Source organism: Tursiops truncatus, chromosome 19 (assembly GCF_011762595.2).
Source record: "Tursiops truncatus isolate mTurTru1 chromosome 19, mTurTru1.mat.Y, whole genome shotgun sequence".
NCBI lineage: Eukaryota > Metazoa > Chordata > Mammalia > Artiodactyla > Delphinidae > Tursiops > Tursiops truncatus.
The window spans coordinates 1835074-1857595 of NC_047052.1; the positions used below are offsets into that span (position 1 = coordinate 1835074).

Sequence of the window (22522 nt, forward strand, 5' to 3'; positions counted from 1 at the left end):
GGTTTATTTTTTATTCTCCAGAAACATTTAAACCGGCCCAGAGGTAGAGTTTCAAAGTCAGGGGGCATGTGTTCCTGGAGCCTTGTCGCCGGGTCTGACTTTCTCCCCAGGCCCTGTGGGCACAGCTGTCTGCAGTGCACAGGTGTTTTGTCTGGGGCAGTTCTTGTTCTCAGGGACCACCCTCGCTTCACAGTGTAGCACATGCTTAGTCCGCGGGGTGGCTGCCCTGTCTGCACTTTGGAGGGGGTGTCTTAAAGAACTTCCACGGTTTCACAGCAGGAGTCGGTGGTGGAGTGGCTGGGACACTTGTCAGCCTGGGGAGATGGCTCAGAGCGGAGAGGATACCTCTCTGGGTGATTCTTGGTCTTCCGTGCACCGATCAGCACCTAGGGAGCTCTGGAAATGCGTGTTCCTGTCCTCGTCCCCCTAAACATCGAGTCTGATTCAGAGCCGCTTTAAAATGGGGCTCAGGAGTCTGCATCTGACAGTAACCCCTCCCCACCCCCCTTAGTGACCTTGATCCAGGCGGCCCTGGATCACAGCTGGAGGCCTGGCCTACTGGCACATCTCATGCATATTTTGAGCACTGTTCACTAATGTGAAAACGTCGGCTGCCTTTTCAGAAGTAAGAGAACTCATGTAAAATGCTTCTTAGATCCTTAACAATGAAAAACGGTGTGGGTATTGCTTTTGTAATTTACTACTCATCCACAATGAAAGCCTCGCCCCACCGTTGTTTGGCAGGGCTGTGCATGCTTAATTGACGAGGCCCGGTGTAGCGGCGGAAGCAGGCCGACTAATTACTGAAGTTGGTCTATCGATCCCGGGGGCTGGGTTACAGCACGTGGGGTTTTGCCTTGGAGCTGCCGGCACTCGGAACTGGGCTTGGTTATTAATAGGCAGACACAATGGCTGCTGTCTCCTCTGTAATTTTTTCTTACCTAAAAGAAAAGGGAAGGCGCTTCAGCCAAAATGAAGGCTGATTTTGCTATTTCTGGGGAAGATCACTGAGTCTGGGGGAATCCACACGGTGTGAGCTCAAATCATGGGAAAAGTGCAGGAAGAGGTCACTGTGAACCGAACTTATTCAGTCTCCAGGACTTGGCCCGGCACTCTGCATTCTTTTTGCCATGCTGCACGGCTTGCGGGATCTTAGCTCCCTGGCCAGGTTTTGAACCCTCACCCTTGGCAGTGAGAGCACCGAGTCCTAACCAGGGAATTCTGTGCATTCATTTTTTAGGAAACATTCTTCACTCCCGTGGGGGAAGTTTTATGTTTGGGGAGACTGAGACCAAGAAAAGGTTATGTAACAGTAAAGGCCGGCAGAGGCAGAGTTAAATCAGTATGTGGTATGTGTAGTCCCTTTGTGGGCTTTTAAGCAGGTTTTTCTCGTGGGAGGGCAGGGTGATTGATTTCCAGGCATCTGCTTTGTCTTTCAATTTTGCCCTTCTCGGGTTTCATCTGTAGCGCATTTACAAGGAGCAGACCCTTAGGAGTCTGTATTGTCTTCCTTTATGCACGTTCTCCATTCTTGCGACATTTAATTGACATCATAACAGTTTGAAAATGAGAGGAAAGGTCGTAGTGTTACTAACATCAAGAAGACCAGAGCTCAAATGTCAGCACAGCCTCCTGGTTTACATTGGACGAGTGTGACCAACTTTAACAGATGTTTTGAGATTCCCGGCAGTGTCTGTCTTCGGTGGGATGTGCCTGCACAACTGACGTGATTTAAAAAAAAAACAAAGGCCTGATCTGGTAACACAGATTCTGTCTACTAATCGTGTTTTTATACCATACACAGCCTCTCCCCCCGTTCCCCGCTGCATCTCCTCCAGGAGGTCGGGGAGGAGAGTGGGCTGTGTTTAGCTGTATGTGCACCTGTGTGAGTCTGAGGGCAGTTCGACACCAAAGGCAGGACTCAGCATTTGCCTGCCTGCTCAGTCTCTCACAGCGCAGACTCCGCTCTGGTAGGGTTATTATTATATAAACACTCCATAAATGGGTTCGCTACTAATAGTAATAGTTAAAGTAGAAGGGCACAGTTTGATAGGCTGCCTGGATTCTAGAGACTGCTACTAGTTGTTCTGTGCAGTGTGAGTAAACACTTCCTAAGTCCCAAATTTGTTGTTTGGTGGTACTTGGAAAAGTGGCGCTGAATTCTGAAGGTGCCCTGTTTGATGAAGGGAGAGATGCTCTTGCCTGCGTTTCCTGCTCTCCACGTCGGAACCATTCTTGGGGGAGGGCCCTTTCCTTTTCTGAGGATGGGCCACTAGACTAAGTGCCCCATCAGGTCGGCCTGTGTGGCCTTGAATCTCTGGGCTGGTGAGAGGAATTTTTCCTTTGCTCAGTAAATACCTCGGGAACAGCATGGTACTATGGTGTATCTTTTGTAAGGTGTAAACGTTCAGATGACTCAGGGAAGCATTTGCGTACTGAGTGCTTAACACTCTGTGTGTACCCGAAGCCCATGGAGCTATTAGACGCGTGTGCGTCTCCTGTACATGTCGCCACAGCAGCGGGCTGGGAGGGGCCTGGGTGGTGCTGAGTGGCAGTGTGCCCCGCCGCAGCGCTGCTCTGCACGCAGCTCGGATGCGCTGGAAGCGCTCACTCCCACGACGGTACACATGCATGTTTGTGCTGCTTATAGAGCTGGCTGAGTAGGACATGTTAATTTTTTAAGACTCCATATTTAGGAGTGACGGCAGTTGAAAAGTGCCTGTTGGAGATTCAAATATAAACAGGCTTTTTTGGGTGGCTTTATTTTCTAAAGGGGTATATGGAGTCTTTTTTTAGAAAACATTTCCCTTTTTGGTTACAAAACACAGTGGTACTTGGCTGCTGCCACAGAAAGTTAATTGAGTCCTTAATGCCTGGCTCACCAAAGGACAGAACGCCCATCAGATTTGTGGCCAGAGGCTGCAGGAGGCCCTAACCTGGCCATCTCAGCTCTGGGGAGTCATCTAGAGATCACTTGGCTCGCTGGTGCTGTTTCCATAGGTCACTGGGCCATTCCATTCACGGTTACTGGAGTAACATTGGGAGCGTTTTGGGCTCTCCTGTGTACTTTTTTGAAGTAGAATTGGAAGCAAACCTATTAGTTTTTGAAAGAAAACCTGTTTCCCAGGTTGTACTTGTACTGTAACAGACAGTTTCTCAGAAGGGGGTTCGTTGCTTGCCCGGCACGGTGGTGGTCTTCTCATTCCCCTTCTCTGTTGTGCAGCTGTACACTGTGGCTTGTCTCCTCGGCACCTGGTCCCGGGACATGGAAAAGTCGTGCCGGCCGCTTCAGCCTGCGGAGTGCGGCCAGCTCCGAGGAGAGCGCTGCTCTCACCTGCAGAGTGCACAGGCAGGGTCAGTGCCCAGTGACGGCGTGAACCTGTGGTGGTGATGGCGTGGCGTGGTGCAGACCCTCCTGAACCTTGTCCGTCTGGGATTTTTATCATGAATTTGGAAAAGAAAACATGCTTACTAGATTTGTGGGTGATAAACAGCTAGGAAAGGACTTCCCGGTGGCACAGTGGTTAAGAATCCACCTGCCAGTGCAGGGGACGCGGGTTCAAGCCCTGGTCTGGGAAGATCCCACATGCTGTGGAGCAACTAAGCCCGTGTGCCTAGAGCCCGTGCGCCTAGAGCCCGTGCTCTGCAACAAGAGAAGCCACCGCAATGAGAAGCACGTGTCCCACAAGGAAGAGTAGCCCCCCGCTCACCGCAACTAGAGAAAGCCTGCGCGCAGCAGTGAAGACCCAAGGCAGCCAAAAAAATTTAAAAAATAAATAAATTAAAAAAAAAAAAAAAACTAGGAAGAAAAGCAAATAAATTGGTTGGCAGTTCAGCATCCAAAATTCTCTTTGTGGAGCAGATCTAGCAAGATGAAATTGAAGTGGGGTAAGTTTTCCTTGTAGGTTGCATATCAATGTAGCATTTAAAGAAGCTGCCCTTGCTAGTAGAAGAGAAGTGTTTAGTAACTTGAAACGCGGGTAGTCATCTACATATGGTGAGGCTACTCCAAGACTGATGCTTAAAGATGAGATTAGCAGGATGTAGTCTTCAGGAATAGGAACTGGTGATTTTTGGTTGACTTTCCATGGATGAGTACCATGGTTGGTTTGAATGACACATTAAAGGGAAGTTAATAAGCTGAGGGCATTAGGGGAGAGAGACTAGGATGTTTAAGCATTTCAAGAAAGGTGAGAAGAATGGAATTTTTTCTAGGTTGGAATAAGGGAAGATCCTGGAGGTCCTCGTAGCAGTGTGTGATGAAATGTTCATCTGAGATTTGCTAGTGGGGAGACGCTGGGTTGGGCAGCTCAGGCCTCTCTTTCATTTTGAGAGTCTTTGTGTTGTATTTCTTTTAGGGCACCTGGTTTGGGGGAAAGCTTTGTGGAAATAAATGGAGAATAATGCCTTGTATAGAGAAGTACTGGACTGGGCAGCTCAGATTGTAACCATCTTTTGCAGCCTTGACGTCATGGTTGGATTGTGTAGGTGGGAGAGCCAGATTGAGATAGCAGCAGCGCAAAACAAGGTGGGCAGAGGTACCTGGTGAGTGTGCCCAGGTGACCACGTCAGCTCTTTTTACATCAGGTTGTTTCCTTACTGTTGAGTTTTAAGAGTTGTTTGTGTATGTTGGATAATAGTCCTTTATCAGATGTGTTTTTTGCAAATATTTTCTCCCAGACTGTGACTTTTAATTCTCTTGACACTATCTTCTGCAGAGCAGAAGTTTTACATTTATAGGTCCAGCTTATCTATCAGTTACTTTACACGTAGGCCTGTGATCCATTTTGAGTATGTTTTGCGAAAGGTCTGTGGTCAGGTTCATTCTTTTGCGCGTGGATGTTCAGTTGTCGTGACGCCATTTGTTGAAGAGACTGTCTTTGCTCCGTTGTATTGCCTTTGCTCTTTTGTCAGAGATCAGTTGACTATATTTATGGAACTCTGTTTCTGGGCTGTCTGTTCTCTTCCATTGATCTCCCTATTTACTCGTTCAACACCACACTGTCATGATTACTGTAGCTTTATAGTAAGTCTTGAAGTCAGGTAACATCAGTCCTCCAACTTTGTTCTTCTCCTTCAAGATCGTGTTGACTGTTCTGTGTCTTTTGGCTTTCCATATAAACTTCAGAATTCGTGTGTTGATATCCATGAAATAATTTACTGGGATTTTGATTGGGACTGTTGAATCTATAGATCAAGTTGGGAAGTACTGACACCTTGACAATACTGAGTCTTCTTATCCATGAACGTGGAATGTCCCTCCATTTACTTAGTTCTTCTTTGGTTTTCTTCATCAGAATTCTGCAGTTTTCCCCATATAGATTTTATATATATTTTGTTAGGTTCGTACCTAAGTATTTCATGTTGTAGTGCTAATGTAAACAATACTGCTTTTAATTTCAAATTTCACTTGTTCATTGCTGGTTTATAGGAAAGCAATTGACTTTTGCATATTAACTTTGTTGCCTACAGCCTTGCTATAAATGCTTACTAGTTCCAGAAGTTTTCCTGTCAATTCTTAAGTATTTTCCACATAGATGATCGTGTCATTTGTGAACAAAGAGAGTTTTTATGTTCCCAACGTGTATACATTTTATTTCCATTTCTTGCCGTATTGTGTTAGCAAGAACTTTTCAGTACGCAGTTGAAAAGGAGTGGTGAGAGAGAATATCCTTACCATGTACCTGCTGTTAGTGGGAAAGCCTCAAGTTTCTCATCATTAAGTATGACTTTAGTTGTAGTTTTTTTGGTAGACCTTTATCAAGTTGGAAAAGTTCCCCTTTATTCCAAGTTTACTGAGAGTTTTTATCATGAATGGATACTAGATTTTGTCAAATGCTTTTTTTCAGCTGTTGATGTGAGCATGTGATGTTTCATTTTTAGTCTGTCAAATGTGATGGCTTATACTGATTTTCAAACCTTGAACCAGCCCTGCATACCCGGGATAAATCCCACATGGCCATAGTGTATACTTCTTTTTATATTTTTTGGATTCAGTTTGCTAATATTTTGTCGAGGATTTTGCATTTATGTTCACAAGAGATATTGGCCTATAGTTTTCTTATAATGTCTTTGTCTGGTTTTGTCATTAGGTTAATGCTGGATAGAGGATAGAAGCTCTCCTCAGAGAGATTGTAGAGGATTGGTAGAATTTCTTCCTTAAAAGTTTGGTAGATTTCACCAGTGAACCCTTCTGGGCCTTGTGGCTTTCTGTTTTGGAAGGTTATTAATTATTGATTACTTTTACTTAATAGATACAGGTCTGTTCAGATTGTTATTGTTATTTCTTGTGTGGGTTTTGACACACAATTGTTTGAAGGAGGTCCAATTGTTTGAAGTAGGCCCATTTCATACAGGCTATCAAATTTGTGGGCATAGAATTGTTCACAGTATTCCTTTATTTTCATTTTAATTTCCATGTGATCTATAGTGATGTCCCCTCTTCCATTTCTTTTTTTTATAAATTTATAAATTAATTAATTAATTTATGGTTGCGTTGGGTCTTTGTTTTTGGGTTTTTTTTTCGGTACGCGGGCCTCTCACTGTTGTGGCCTCTCCCGTTGTGAGGCACAGGCTCCGGACGCACAGGCTCCGCGGCCATGGCTCACGGGCCCAGCCGCTCTGCGACATGTGGGATCTTCCCAGACCGGGGCACGAACCCGCGTCCCCTGCATCGGCAGGCGGACTCTCAACCACTGCGCCACCAGGGAAGCCTTTTTTTTAAATTTATTAAATTTATTTATTTTTTGGCAGTGTTGGGTCCTCATTGTTGCGCGCATGCTTTCTCTAGTTGCAGCAAGTGGCCGTGCGTGGGCTTCTCATTGTGGTGGCTTCTCTTGTTGTGGAGCACGGGCTCTAGGCACATGGGCTTCAGTAGTTGTGGCATGTGGGCTCAGTAGTTGTGGCTCATGGGCTGTAGAGCACAGGCTCAGTAGTTGTGGCACACGGGCTTGGTTGCTCCGTGGCATGTAGAATCTTCCTGGACCAGGGCTCGAACCCATGTCCCCTGCATTGGCAGGTGGATTCATAACCACTGCGCCACCAGGGAAGCCCTCATTTCTGATATTAGTGCTTTTTATCCTGTCCCTTTTTTTCTTAACTTGGCTAGGGATTTATTGATTTTATCCATCTTTTCAAAGAACCAGCTTTTCGTTTTGTTCGTTCTCTATTCATTTCCTGTTTTCAATTTCATTAATTTCTTTTCTTTAATTTCTTTTTTTTCTTCTTCTGCTCACTTTGGGTTTAATTTCCTCTTCTTTCTCTAGTTTCCTAAGGTGGAAACTTAGATTATTGATTTTAGATCTTCTTATATGTGCATTCAACCCTGTAAGTTTCCCTTAAGCACTGCTATCACAGCATCCCACAAATTTTGGTAAGTTGTCTTTTCATTTCCATCTGACTTAAATATTTAATAATTTCTCTTGATAATTATTCTTTGGCTCATGTGTTACTTAGAAGTGTGTTGTTTAATTTCTACCTTTTTTGGGATTTTCCAGTTATTTTTTTTGTTACTGATTTCTAGTTTAATTCTGTCATGGTCTAAGAGTAGACATTATATGATTTCTATACTTTTAATGTTGTTACAATGTGTTTTATGGCCCAGAATGGAGTCTGACTTGGTGAATGATCTTTGTGAGCTTGAGAGAAATGTGTGTTCTGCTGTTGCTGGACGAAGTAGTCTGTAGATGTCAATTTTATCCACTTGATTGATGGTTGTTGAGTTCATATCCTTATTGATTTCTGCTTGCTGTATCTTATCTGTCCATTTTTGAGAGGGCGGCATTGAATTCTCTAGCAATGATAATGGATTCATCTGTTTTTCCTTGCACTTCGGTTAGTTTTTGCCTCACGTAGTTTGACATTCTGTTCTTAGGTGCATACCTGTTAAAAATTGTTATGTATTCTTAGAGAATTGACTCCTTTATCGTTATGTAATGCCCCTTTTATCCCTGACAACTTTCCTTGCTTTGAAGTCGGCCCCATCTGAAATTAATATAGCTACTGTTACTTTCCTTTGATCATTGTTAGCATGGTATATCTTTCTTCATCCATTTCCTTTTTTAAAAAAATTATTTATTTTTGGCTGCATTGGGTCTTTGTTGCTGTGTGCAGGCTTCCTCTAGTTGTGGCAAGTGGGGGTTGCTCAGTCGCTGTGGCTCACGGGCTTAGCTGCTCTGCAGCATGTGGGATCTTCCCAGACCAGGGCTTGAACCCGTGTCCCCTGCATTGGCAGGTGGACTCTTTACCACTGCGCCACCAGGGAAGTCCCCATTCCATTTACTTTTAATCCATATATGTCTTTATAGTTAAAGTGTGTTTCTTGTAGATAACACGTAATTGGGTCTTGTGTTTTGATCCACTCCGATACTCTCTGTGTTTTAATTGGTGCATTTAAACCATTGACATTCAAAGTGATTACTGATATAGTATCTACCATGTTTGTTATAGTTTTCCGTGTGTTGCCCTTGTTAATTGTTCCTGTTTTTATCCTCCACTCTTTTTTTTGCTTTTTATGGTTTTAATAGAACATTTTATAATTCCATTTTTTTCTCCTTTCTTAGCATATCAGTTATACTTCTTTTTTTACTTTTTTAAGTGGTTGCCCTATAGTTTGCAGTATACATTTAAAACTAATCCAAGTCCACTTTCAAATAACACTATACCACTTCACAGGTGGTGTGAGTACCTTGTAAGAACAAGTTAATCCTGATTTCTTTTTCCCATCCCTTGTATCATTGTGTCCTTCATTTCACTTATATGTACACATATGTGAGTATATATACACACACAAATATATATTCCTTAGAGGCATATACATGTATACACACACACTCACACACACAGGCACAAAAGCAAGCATAACTGAATACATTGTTGCCATTATTATTTTAAACAAACTGTTACCTGTATGATCAGTTAAGTTTCTGACCTATATTGTTTTCCTTTTCTCTGAAAAACTTCCTTAAACATTTCTTGTAAGGCAGGTCTACTGGCAACAAATTCTCTCCATTTTTATTTGTCTCATAAAGGCTTTATTTCTCCTTCACTTTTGACGGATACTCTCATAGAGTACAGAATTCTAGGTGATGGGGTTTTTTCTCTCAGCACTTTAAATATTTCCAGTCTCTTCCTGCTTGCGTGGATTCTGGGGAGTAGCTGGATGTAATTGTTATCTGTGTTCCTCTGTAGGTGAGGTGTTTTTTCCCTTGGTTTCTTTCAGGATACTTTCTTTATCTTTGATTTTCTATAATTTAAAAATGATATATATACCAAGGTGTAGTTTTTGGCATTTATCCTGCTTGGCATCCTCTGAGCTTCCTGGGTCTGTAGTTTGGTGTCTGAATTTAACTTGGGGAAATTCTCAGTAAGTGTTATTTCAAACATTTCTTCTGTTCCTTGCTCTCTTCTCCTTTTAATAGTCCCATTACATGTACATTACACCTTGTGTACTTGTCCCACAGTCCTTGGATATTCTGTTCTTTTTCCCCCCCCCCAGTCTCTTTCTCCTTGCTTTTTGGTTTTCAGGAATTCTATTGAGATATCCTCTAGCTCGGTGATTCTTTCCTCAGCTGTGTCCAGTCTCACTACAAGCCCATCAAAGGCATTCTTCATTTCTGTCACTGTGGTTTTCATGTCTAGGCTTTCTTTTTGGTTCTTCCTTAGGACTTCCATCTCCGCTTACATTGCCCATCTGTCCCCGCATGCTGTCTGCTTTGTCCATTTGAACCCTTAGCATATTAAACTTAGTTTCAAATTTCTGGTCTGAGAATTCCAGCATTCCTGCCATGTCTGGTTCTGACACTTGTCTCTTCAAATTGTGGTTTTTGCTTTTAGTATGCCTTGTAATTTTTTCTCGACTGCCGGACATGATGTATCTGTTAAAGGAACTGCTGTAAATAGGTCGCTGGTGATGGGGGGGGACTGGAAGCGTTCGCTAGTCCTTTGATTGGGTTTAGGTCTTCTAGTGAAGCCTGTGCCTCTGGACCATGAACTTCTCCAGTGTTTCTCAGTTTTTTCCATCCCTTTAGGTGAGACAGGCTGCCTGGAGTGGGCTGGAGTTGGGTATTTCTCTTCCTCCAGGTCATTTTGGCCCTGATAATACACAGCAGCTTAGATTGTGGTTAACTAGTTTCCCTCGAGGGCCGGCCTCGTTAAGAACAGGGCTCTGTTGTCTCTCAGAGTGGTTCCTTTTCCTCTCCCCCTGCCAGAGGCACGAGGGGGGTTTTCTCTGATATTTACTGTGGGACTTTGGTCGAGCCCCTGGCGGTAAATCTTACAATATTGTGGGTGCCCTGGTGATGAGGTCCACCTGGGGCTTCCCAGTCTCAGAGTTGTCTGCACTGGGCCTCCAGCTGAGCTAGGGTTTCTACCCTGGTTTCTACCCCAGCACTGGTTCCTTCCGGGGTTTCTGCTTGTGTGTGTCCCCCCTGCCCCGAGCACAACTCTGTGTCACTGCCCGTCTCTCCAGTCTGTGGGCAGCAGTGTTCCCTGTGTCCTCACCTCTCTTACAGATCAAGAACTGTGGATTTTTCAGTCTGTTTAGCTTTTTATAGGACAGAGTAGCAACTTCCAGCCTCCTTATATGCTGAACCAGAAGCTGGGACGTCCCTCTTCCTGGTTTTTTATTGCTGTGTATTTTTATATCCGTTTTATTGAGATACAGTTACCTTCTATAAAATGTATACCTTTTATGTGTACAGTTAGATGAATTTCAGCAACTATATATACCTGTGTAGCCACCCCCATACCCGAAACAGAACATTCCATCACCCTGCAAAGTTCCTTTCTGCCCCTTTGCAGTCAGATCCCTCCTAAGCTTGGGCCCCAGGCAGCTGCTGTCACCAGGGATTCATTTTGCCTTTTTATAATCTCATACAAGTGGAATCACCCAGTCCACGCTCCTCCATCTCCCTGCTTCCCTCGTCTGTGGTGTATTTGAGACCGCCCATGTCGTGGTGTGTGTCAGTAGGTGGCTCCTTTCCATGGCAGACGCGTGTTCTGTCTGATGAACACACCACACCTTGTGTTTCTGTGTACTCGGAGCACTTTCCACCGCTTCCAGCTTTGGACAGCCGTTAGTAAAACTTCTCTGAACACGTGGAGGTGTCTGTGTGAACCTGTGTTCTCATTTCTCTTGAGTAAATGTCTGGTGTCACATTGCTAGGTTGTGTGCTGAGTCTGTGTGTGGCAGTTGTGAGAAGCTGTTGTCCCGTTTTCACCCTCCCCACAGCTCCAGCGCTTCCTGGCCTCACAGCTCTGGGTGCCCTCTCTTGTCTCAGGCCCCCCGGGGGATGCAGGGAGGAGCTCACTTCTGGTATTAAACAGCTGACATCTAATGGCCTTGACCACATTTCATATTTTTGTTAGTCGTCTGTATGTCTATACATGATTTTTCTATCTTTTGTGAATTCTGTTTTCATATCTTTTGTGAACTTTCTGTTCAGATCTTCTGTCTGTGGTTTTTTTTTTTTTTTTTTTATGCGGTACGCAGGCCTCTCACCGCCGCGGCCTCTCCCGCCGCGGAGCACAGGCTCCGGACGCACAGGCCCAGCGGCCTTGGCCCACGGGCCCAGCCGCTCTGCGGCATGCGGGATCCCCCCGGACCGGGGCACGAACCCGTGTTCCCTGCATCGGCAGGTGGACCCCCAACCACTGCACCACCAGGGAAGCCCTTGCCTGTGTTTTTATTGGGTTGTTTATCTTACTGATAAGGTAGTAAGGGTTCTTTATATATTCTGGATACAGGTCACTTGCAGATATATATTTGCAGATACTTCTCCCAGTCCATCACTTGCCTTTTTATTTTTTAATGGTTTATTTTGAAGAGCTGAAGATTTTTATTTGGATGGAGTCCAGTTTGTTAGCTTCTATCTATATCTATGCCAAGGTCATAGAGATTTTCTCCTGTTTTATTCTAGAGTTTATAATAGTTAGTTATACTCAGGATGGTTTTGGTAGCTTGTGGTCAAATTTGATGGTACCCAGTAAGTGCTTACAGAATAAATTGGTGTAAAAAGTGGTTCTTTTTTATTTTTAATTTTTCTTTTATAGTGGAGTATAGTTGATTTACAGTGCTGTGTTAGTTTCAGGTGTCCAGCTAAGTGATTCAGTTATACATATACATATATCCATTCTTTTTCAGATTCTTTTCCTGTGTAGGTTATTACAGAATATTGAGTAGAGTTTCCTGTGCTATACAGTAGGTCCTTGTTGATTATGTATTTTACATATAGTAGTGTGTATATGTTAATTGCAAACTCCTAATTTATCCCTCCCCCCTCCACGTTTCCCCTTTGTAACCATCACTTTTTTTTGAAGTCTGTGAGTCTGTTTCTGCTTTGTAGATAAGTTCATTTGTATTATTATTATATTTTTAGATTCCACATATAAGTGGTATCATATGATATTTGTCCTTGTCTGACTTACTTCACTTAGTATGATAATTTCTAGGTCCATCCATGTTGCTGCAACTGACATTATTTTATTCTTTTTTATGGCTGAGTAATATTCCATTGTGTATACATACCACATCTTCTTTATCTATTTCTCTGTCAGTGGATTTTTAGGTTGCTTCCATGTCTTGGGTATTGTAAATAGAGCTGCAGTGAACGCTGGGGTGCATGTATCTTTTTGAATTATTGTTTTCTCTGGATATATGCCCAGGAGTGGGATTGCTGGGTCATATGTAGCTCTATTTTTAGTTATTTGAGGAACTTCCATACTGTTCTCCATAGTGGCTGCACCAATTTACATTCCTACCAACAGTGTAGGAGGGTTCCTTTTTCCCCACACCCTCTCCAGCATTCATTCTTTGTAGATATTTTGAGGATGGCTATCTGGCAGGTGTGAGGTGTACCTCATTGTAGTTTTGATTTTCATTTCTCTAGTAATTAATGATGTTGAGCATCTTTTCATGTGCTTTTTGGCCATCTGTTTGTCTTCTTTGGAGAAATGTCTGTTTAGGTCTTCTGCCCATTTTTTTTTTTTTTTTTTTTTGCAGTACGTGGCCCTCTCACTGTTATGGCCTCTCCCGTTGCGGAGCACAGGCTCTGGACGCGCAGGCTTAGCGGCCATGGCTCACGGGCCCAGCCGCTCCGCAGCATGTGCGATCTTCCGGACCGGGGCAAACCCGTGTCCCCTGCATCGGCAGGTGGACTCTCAACCACTGCGCCACCAGGGAAGCCCCTTCTGCCCATTTTTTGATTGGGTTGTTTGTTTTTTTTTTGATATTGAGCTGCATGAGCTGTGTATATATTTTGGAGATTAATCCCTTGTCAGTCACTTCATTTGCAAATATTTTCTCCCATTCTGTGGGGTTTTTTTTGTTTTCTATGGTTTCCTTTGCTGTGCAAAAGCTTTTAAGTTTCATTAGGTCCCATTTGTTTATTTGTTTATTTTTGTTTTTATTTTCATTACTCTCTAGGAGGTGGATCCAAAAAAAATATTGCTGTGATTTATGTCAGAGTGTTCTGCCTATGTTTTCCTCTAAGAGTTTTATCATATCCAGCCTTACAGTAGATCTTTAATCCATTTTGAGTTTATTTTTGTGTATGGTGTTAGAGAATGTTCTCATTTCATTCTTTTACCTGTAGTTGCCTAGTTTTCCTAGCACCACTTATTGAAGAGAATGTCTTTTCTCCATTGTATATTCTTGCCTCCTTTGTCATAGATTAATTGATCGTAGGGGTATGGGTTTCTTTTGGGGCTTTCTATCCTGTCCCATTGATCTATATTTCTGTTTTTGTGCCAGTACCATACTGTTTTGATTACTGTAGCTTTGTAGCATAGTGGGAAGTCAGAGAGTCTGATTCCTCCAGCTCCGTTTTTCTTTCGCAGGATTGCTTTGGCTATTTGGGGTCTTTTGTGTTTCCATAGAAATTAAAAAAATTTTTTTTCTAGTTCTGTGAAAAATACCATTGGTAATTTGATAGGGATTACCCTGAATCTGTAGATTGCTTTGGGTAGTATAGTCATTTTGACAGTGTTGATTCTTCCAATCCAAGAACATGGTATATCTTTCCATCTGTTTGTGTCATCTTCGATTTTTTCATCAGTGTCTTATAGTTTTCAGGGTATGGGTCTTTTTTCCTCCTTAGGTAGGTTTATTCCTAGGTATTTTGTTCTTTTTCATGCGGTGGTAAATGGGATTGTTTTCTTAATTTCTCTTTCTGATCTTTCATTGTTAGTGTATAGGAATGCAAGAGATTTCTGTGCATTAATTTTGTGTCCTGGAACTTTTCCGAATTCATTGATGAGCTCTAGTAGTTTTCTGGTAGCATCTTTAGGATTTTCTATGTATAGTATCACGTCATCTGCAAACAGTGACAGTTTTACTTCTTCTTTTCCAATTTGAATTCCTTTTATTTCTTTTTCTTCTCTGATTGCCATGGCTAGGACTTCCAAAACTATGTTGAATAAAAGTGGTGAGAGTGGACATCTTTGTCTTGTTCCTGATCTTAGAGGAAATACTTTGAGCTTTTCACCATTGAGAATGATGTTAGCTGTGGGTTGGTCATCTATGGCCTATGGCCTTTATTATGTTGAGGTACGTTCCCTCTTTGCCCATTTTCTGGAGAGTTTTTATCATTACTGGGTGTTGAACTTTGTCAAAAGCTTTTTCTGCATCTATTGAGATGATCATACGGTTTTTATTTTTCACTTTGTTAATGTGTATCATACTGGTTGATTTGCGTATATTGAAGAATTTTTGCATCCCTGGGATAAATCGCGGTGTATGATCCTTTTAATGTATTGTTGTATTTGGTTTGCTAGTATTCTGTTGAGAGAATTTTTGCATCTATATTCATCAGTGATATTGGCCTGTAATTTTCTTTTTTTGTGGTATTTTTGTCTGGTTTTGGTATCAGGGTGATGGTGGACTCATAGAATGAGTTTGGGAATGTTTATTCCTGTGCAGTTTTGGGGAAGAGTTTCAGAAGGATAGGTGTTAACTCTTCTTTAAATGTTTGATAGAATTCCTCTGTGAAGCCATGTGATCTTGGACTTTGGTTTGTCAGAAGTTTTTTACTCACAGTTTCAATTTCAGTACTTGTGATTGGTCTGTTCATATTTTCTATTTCTTCCTGATTCCATCTTGGAAGGTTGTACCTTTCTCAGAATTTGTCCATTTCTTCTAGGTTGTCTATTTCATTGGCATATAGTTGCTTGTAGTAGTCTCTTATGATCCTTTGTATTTTTTGTGGTGTCAGTAGTGACTTCTCCTTTTTCATTTCTAATTTTATTGATTTGACCCGTCTCCCTTTTTTTCTTGATGAGTCTGGCTAAAGGTTTATCAATTTTTATCTTTTCAAAGAACCAGCTTTTAGTTTCATTGATCTTTGCTATTGTTTTCTGTCTCTGTTTTATTTATTTCTGCTCAGACCTTTATGATTTTTTTTTTTCTACTAACTTAGTGTTTCCTTCTTCTTTCTCTAGTTGTTTTAGGTGTAAGTTAGGTTGTTTGAGATTTTTCTTGTTTCCTGAGGTAAGATTGTATTGCTGTAAATTTCCTTCTTAGAGCTGCTTTTGCCACATCCTATAGGTTTTGGATTCCCGTGTTTTCATTGTCTTTTATCTCTAGTTATTTATTTATTCACTCTTTGATTTATTCAGTGATCCATTGGTTGTTTAATAACATGTTGTTTAGCCTCCATGTGTTTGTATTGTTATTTTTTTAAAGTTCTTTCTGTTATTGATTTCTAATCTCATAGTGTTGTGGTCGGAAAAGATGCTTGATATGATTCCAATTTTCTTAAATCCACCAAGACTTGCTTTGTGGCCCAGCATGTGACCTGTCCTGGAGAATGTTCCATGTGCACTTGAGAAGAATGTGTATTCTGCTGCTTTTGGATGGTCTAGCGTGTTACTTATGGCCTGGGTTTTCTTACTGATTTTCTGTCTGGATGATCTGTCATTGATGTAAGTGGGATGTTAAAGCCCCCTACTATTACTGTGTTACTGTCAATTTCTCCTTTTATGGCTGTTTGCATTTGCCTTACATGTTGAGGTGCTCCTATGTTGGGTGTATATATATGTTTACAATTGTTATATTTTCCTCTTGGATTTACCCCTTGATCATTAGGTAGTGTCCTTCTTTGTTTCTTGTAACAGTCTTTATTTTAAAGTCTATTTTGTCTGATATGAGTATTGCTACTCCAGCTTTCTTTTGATTTCTATTTGCATGGGATACCTTTTTCCATCCCCTCACTTTCAAACTGTATGTGTCCCTAGATCTGAAGTGGGTCTCTTGTAGACAGCGTATATATGGGTCTTGTTTTTGTATCCATTCAGGCAGTCTTTGTCTTTTGTTTGGAGCCTTTAAACCATTTCCACATAAGGTAATTCCCGATATGTATGTTCTTATTGCCATTTTGTTAATTGTTTTGGATTTGTTTTTGTAGGTCTTTTTTCTTCCCTTCTTCTTTTGTTCTCTTGTGATTTGATGACTATCTTAGTCTTGTGTTTGGATTGCTTTGTGTGTGTGTGTCTGTTGTATCTATTGTAGATTTTTGGTTTGCGGTTCCCATGAGGTTTTGGTAAAGCAGTCTGTATATTGAATATATACAAGATTGTTTTAAGTTGCTGGTCTCTTTAATTTCAAACACACTTCCTATATCCTGCATCTGTACTTTCCTCTTCTCACGATGGCTGGTTTTGATATCATATTTGTGTGTGGGTGATTTCCTACGTTTTCTGTGTGTTTGCCTTTCCTGGTGAGCTTTCCCATTCATAATTTTCTTGTTTCTAGTTGTGGCCTTTTCCACCTAGAGAAGTTCCTTTAGCATTTGTTGTAAAGCTGGTTTGGTGGTGCTGAATTATCTTAGCTTTTGCTTGTCTGTAAAACTTCCGATTTCTCTTGCGAATCTGAACGAGAGCCTTGCTGGGTAGAGTATTCTTGGTTGTAGCTTTTCCCTTTCATTACTTTAAGTGTATCATGCCACTCACTTCTGGCCTGCAGAGTTTCTGCTGAAAAAACCTTATGGGGATTCCCTTGTATGATACTTGTTGCTTTTCCCTTGTTGCTTTTAATATTTTCTCTTTGTCTTTAATTTTTGTCAGTTTCGTTAATATGTGTCTTGGCATGTTCCTCCTTGGGTTTATCCTGTATGGGACTCTCTGCACTTGCTGGACTTGAGTGAGTGTTTCCTTTCCCATGTTAGGGAAGTTTTCAGCTATAATATCTTCAACTATTTTCTTGGACCCTTTCTCTCTCTCTTCTTCTAGGAGTTCTATATTGTGAATGTTGATGTGTTTCATGTTGTCTCAAAGGTCTGTGAGGCTGTCCTTATTTCTTTTCATTCTTTTTTTTTTATTCTGGTCTGTGGCAATAATTTCCACCACTCTGTTGTCCAGCTCATTTATTCATTCTTCTGCCTCATTTATTCTGCTGTCGATTCTTTTCAATGTAGTTTTCATTTCAGTTATTGTGTTGTTCGTCTGTTTGTTCTTTAAATCTTCTAGCTCTTTATTAAACATTTCTTGTGTCTTCTCGGTCTGTGCCTCCATTCTTTTTCTGAGATCTTGGGTCATCTTTACTATAATTACTTTGAATTCTTTTTCAGGTAGCTTGCCTATCTCCACTTCACTTAGTTCTTCTGGGTTTTTATCTTGTTCCTTCATCTGGCACATATTTCTTTGTCATCTCTTTTTGTCTAACTTTCTGTGTTTGTGGTCTCCTTTCTGCAGGCTGCAGGATTGTAGTTCCTCTTGTTTTTGGTGTCTGCCCTTGGTAGGTGAGGTTGGTGCTGGGCTTGTGCTGGCTTCCTGGTGGGAGGGACTGGAGCCAGCCCTCTGGTGGGTGGAGCTGGGTCTTGTCCCCCTGGTGGACAGACCCATGTCAGGGGGTGTGCTTAGAGGTAACCGTGAGCTCATTACAACTTTAGGCAGCCTGTCTGCTGATGGGTGGGGCTGTGTTTCCCCTGCTGGTTGTTTGGCCTGAGGCATCCCAGCACTAGAGCCTGCTGGCTGTTGGGTGGGGCCAGGTCTTGGTGCCAAGATGGTGACCTGCAGGAGAGCTCACGTTGATCATATTCCCTGGGGCCTCTGTCACCAGTGTCCTTGCCCCCACAGTGAGCCACAGCTGATCCCTGCCTCCCCAGGAGACCGTCCAAGACCCACAGATATGTCTGTCCCAGGCTCCTGTGGAGTCACTGCTTTGTGCTGGGTCCCGTTGCCCACGAAATCTTGTGTGTGCCCTCCAGGAGTGGAGTCTCTTGTTTCCCCCAGTCCTGTGGAGCTCCTGCACTCAAGCCCTGCTGGCCTGGAAAGCCAAGAGCTCTGGGGGCTCTTCCTCCTGAGGCCAGACCCTCAGGCTGGGGAGCCTGACGTGGGGCTCAGAATTCTCACTCCTGTGGGAGGACCTCTACCATATAATTATTTTCCAGTTTGTTGGTCACCCACCTGGCGGGTATGGAATTTGATTATATTGTGAAAGTGCCCCTCCTACCATCTCGTTGTGGCTTCTGCTTTGTCTTTGGGTGTAAAATATCTTTTTTCGTAGGTTCCGGTCTTTTTAAAAAAAATTTGCTTGCTTGTTTGTTTGTTTACTTATGGCTGAGTTGGGTCCTTGTTGCTGCGCACAGGCTTTCTCCAGTTGTGGTGAGTGGGGGCTACCTTTCATTGCAGTGTGCGGGCTTGTCATTGTGGTGGCTTCTCTTGTAGCGGAGCATGGGCTCTAGGTGTGTGGGCTTCAGTAGTTGTGGTTCACGGGCTTTAGTAGTCGTGGCTTGTGGACTTCAGTAGTTGTGGCACGAGGGCTCAGTAGTTGTGGCTCGCGGGCTCTAGAGCGCAGGCTCAGTAGCTGTGGCACACGGGCTTAGTTGCTCCACGGCATGTGGGATCTTGCCAGACCAGGGCCCGAACCCGTGTCCCCTGCATTGGCAGGCGGATTCGTAACCACTGCGCCACCAGGGAAGCCCTCCAGTCCTTTTTGTTGATAGTTGTTTAGCAGTTAGCTGTGATTTTGGAGTTTTCTTGAGAGGAGGTGAGCGCGACCCTCTACTCTGCCATCTTGTCTGGCTTTGAGGGGTTGCTTTCAGTCTGGATGCTTGCTGCCTCCTTCCTCAGTGTGTGCTGGACGTTATCCCCTTGATACGGGGTGTGCAGGTGCGGGGGCCCGTGCGCTCCTGCTGTGGCGGGGACGGCGATCAGCCCCTCTTGGTCTCCCTGCAGTGGCCGTGGCCCCTGAGCCTTTTGGGCAGTGGGGGCAACGATTGGCCCCTGCTCCCAGTTCTCGTAGTGGCGGTGGCAGCCCGCATGCTCCCACGAGGGCACAGTGACTGGCGCCTGCTGGCGGGTCTCTTGGTGGTGGTGGCCCATGCCCTCCGGAGACAGTGCAGGCAGCACTTGGCACCTCTTCATGGGTCTTGTGGTGGCAGCGGCAGCCCGTGCACTCCTGGGGCAGCAGGGGCAGCGCTTGGGGCCTGCTCGCGGGCTTCGTGGTCGTGGCCTGTGCACTCCCAGGACAGCGGGGGGCAGCGCTTCGGGTCTGCTTGTGTGTGTCTTAGCAGTGGCGATGGCCCATGCCCGCCTCTAGAGCCCATGATGGTGGTGGCGGCTAACACCCAGCTCAGAGCTCGTGTAGGTGGTATCCTGTTGACTGAGAGCACGTGTACAAGGAAGGAAGCTTTTATGGTGGTCCGGCTTCTCTCCTTACATGCCCCCCAGCAATGGCGCCTTGCCTCTCTGACAGGCCCAGGCTTCTTCCGAGCACACCCCCAGTTGCCACAGTGCAGCCTCTTCAGGCTGTCTCCGTGTGCCAGCTCTGGTCCTCTCCCTGGGTCTGACCTCCGAAGCCCAAGCTTCAGCACCCAGCCGCCCCCCGTGCCTGTGGATGAGTGTCTCAGGCTGGGGAGTGCAGGGCAGCTGTACCGACTGTCTGTGCAGGGCACTCTCCGTGTTGCCTTCCGCGAACTGGCTGTTAGCTCCCCTCAGGCTTCAGAGCTCCCCGTCTGTCCAGGCTGATCTCCCTGACGATGAGTGGACTTCCCACGGTGCAGCAACCTTTCCTCCTTCACAGCTCCCTCTCTGGGGTGTAGGTCCCGTCCCAACTCCTTTCACTTTTTTTTCTTTTTCCTTTTGTTCTACCCAGTCATGTGGAGGTTTTCTTGTGCTTTCGGGGGTCTGAGGTCTTGTGCCAGCGTTCCGTAGATGTTCTGTGCAAGTCGTTCCCCTTGTACATGTATTTTGGTGTTTGTGGGAGGAGGTGAGCTCCACGTCCTACTCTTCCGCCATCTGCCAAGCTCCTCTTTTTTTGTTGTTCAATTTTAGATCACCAGGCGGTCCTTCAGGACGGAGTGGACATCGGATGGTGGCCTGGAAGAGACAGTTAATCCTTTTTGGTGGCTTCCATGAGAGTACAAGGTCAGTACAAACAGGAGGACCATGTCTCCTGGAGCTGTAAGGAGTGGGCTCCTTATGTGAAGAACCGTTCTGAATACACGTGGAAAATGCTGCCCATCCCTTAAACCAGGGCCAGCGGCCTGGGCAGCTGCAGAGGCGGGCCCTGGGCTTGGTTTAATGCTCTGTTGTCACTGTCGTGGGATTCTTCATAATTACTGAACAGAGGTTCCCACAGTTTTATTTTGCACCAAGACCTGCAAGTAATGTGGCCAATCCTATCTAAGATGGGCTCTCAAACTTCAGCCTATTGAGAATCCTCTGAAAGGCTTGTTCAGACTGATCTGTGACTCCACTGGCCTGGGATTGGGCTGAGAATCTGCATTTCTTCAGCCTCCAGGTGATGCTGCTGGCCAGGGAACCCCACTTTGAGAAGCACGAGGCTAAAATAACTTGAAAATCCGCCCGATGGGGAGCATGTGGCAGCTTGCATCCTGCAGAGGGACCTGAGGGGACATCCAGGTCTGCTGTGCCTGGTTGTGTCGCCACAGTGCTTATGTGCCTAGCCTGGCGGCATGTTCTCCGGGGGTCTTTAGCCCATCATCTATACTGATACTTTCTTGAATGTCCTTATTAGTTCAGTCCAGAAAAAGAAGACACTTGGTGAACAGGTTAGTTCCTGCCACTGTCGTAAAACGCTAAGGCTCTGGGTGAGACATCCAGACCGCTCTGATGCCTGGTGCAGGCCCCGCAGGTGGTGCGTTTCCTCTGACCTCGGGCCGTGTCAGACAAGGTGGGTGGGTGGCTTTCTCGCTGGTGCCTCGTTTCACAAGCTCCTCTGTTCCTACTCCTTTAAAAAATAACATACTCGTCAACTCGTGGTGGTGGCAGCACACACACTTTTTTCAGTGTGACTCCATTGGCACACTTTTTTTGTTTTTTTTTTGCGGTACGTGGGCCTCTCACTGTCGTGGCCTCCCCCGTTGCGGAGCACAGGCTCCGGACGCGCAGGCTCAGCGGCCATGGCTCACGGGCCCAGCCGCTCCGCGGCATGTGGGATCCTCCCGGACCGGGGCACGAACCCGCGTCCCCTGCATCGGCAGGCGGACTCTCAACCGCTGCGCCACCAGGGAAGCCTTCATTGTAGTTTTGATTTGCATTTCTCTAATAATTAGCGACGTTGAGCATCTTCTCATGTGCCTGGGGCCGTCTGTATGGCTTTTTTTTTTTTTTGGCGGTATGCGGGCCTCTCACTGTTGTGGCCTCTCCCGTTGCGGAGCACAGGCTCCGGACGCGCAGGCTCAGCGGCCATGGCTCACGGGCCCAGCCGCTCCGCGGCATGTGGGATCTTCCCGGACCGGGGCACGAACCCACGTCCCCTGCATCGGCAGGCGGACTCTCAACCGCTGCGCCACCAGGGAAGCCCCTGGCACACATTTCTTATGATACTCACTGGCTCGTGAAAATAAGTCCTTGCACGTATATGTGGAGAGAGTGGCGCTCGGTACGTTAACGGGAGCGAGCGTTTCTGTGTTCACTGTTCCCTACCCGAGCTGAGGCATCCTGGTGTCGATCTGGCTCAGTTAAGGTTTCAGGTTTTTTCCACGAACAAAAAATATTTTCATTAGTTGAGAAAAGGGGATATAATTCTTTTTTCTTTTAATTCTTTTTTATTTTTTAACATCTTTATTGGAGTTTAATTGCTTTACAATGGTGTGTTAGTTTCTGCTGTATAACAAAGTGAATCAGCTATACATATATCCCCATATCTCCTTCCTCTTGCGTCTCCCTCCCACCCTCCCTATCCCACCCCTCTAGGTGGTCACAAAGCACCGAGCTGATCTCCCTGTGCTATGCGACTGATTCCCACTAGCTATCTGTTTTACATTTGGTAGTGTATATATGTCCATGCCACTCTCTCACTTCATTCCAGCTTACCCTTCCCCCTCCCCATGTCCTCAAGTCCATTCTCTATGTCTGCATCTTTATTCCTGTCCTGCCCCTAGGTTCTTCATAACTTTTTTTTTTTAGATTCGATATATATGTGTTAGCATACAGTATTTGTTTTTCTCTTTCTGACTTACTGCACTCTTGAGTGACAGACTCTAGGTACATCCACCTCACTACAGATAACTCAGTTTCGTTTATTTTTATGGCTGAGTAATATTTCATTGTATATATGTGA

The 22522-nt window shown here is 44.5% G+C and overlaps 1 protein-coding gene across 17 annotated transcripts in view; it reads left to right on the forward strand.

Moving 5' to 3' along the window:
* KLHDC4 (kelch domain containing 4) overlaps positions 1 to 22522 on the forward strand; it is an 81733-nt gene that overhangs the window by 26846 nt on the left and 32365 nt on the right. For 15 of the 17 annotated variants that reach the window (XR_012328095.1, XR_012328096.1, XR_012328094.1 and 12 more), the window contains one exon: positions 20269 to 20361. The exons of the other annotated variants lie outside the window; for them this stretch is intronic. Coding sequence is in view for 10 of the 15 variants with exons in the window: in XM_033846339.2 (XP_033702230.1) it covers positions 20269 to 20361 (93 nt within the window). In the remaining 5 variants the exon portion in view is untranslated. The remainder of the gene's footprint in view (positions 1 to 20268; positions 20362 to 22522) is intronic. 17 annotated transcript variants of the gene reach the window in all.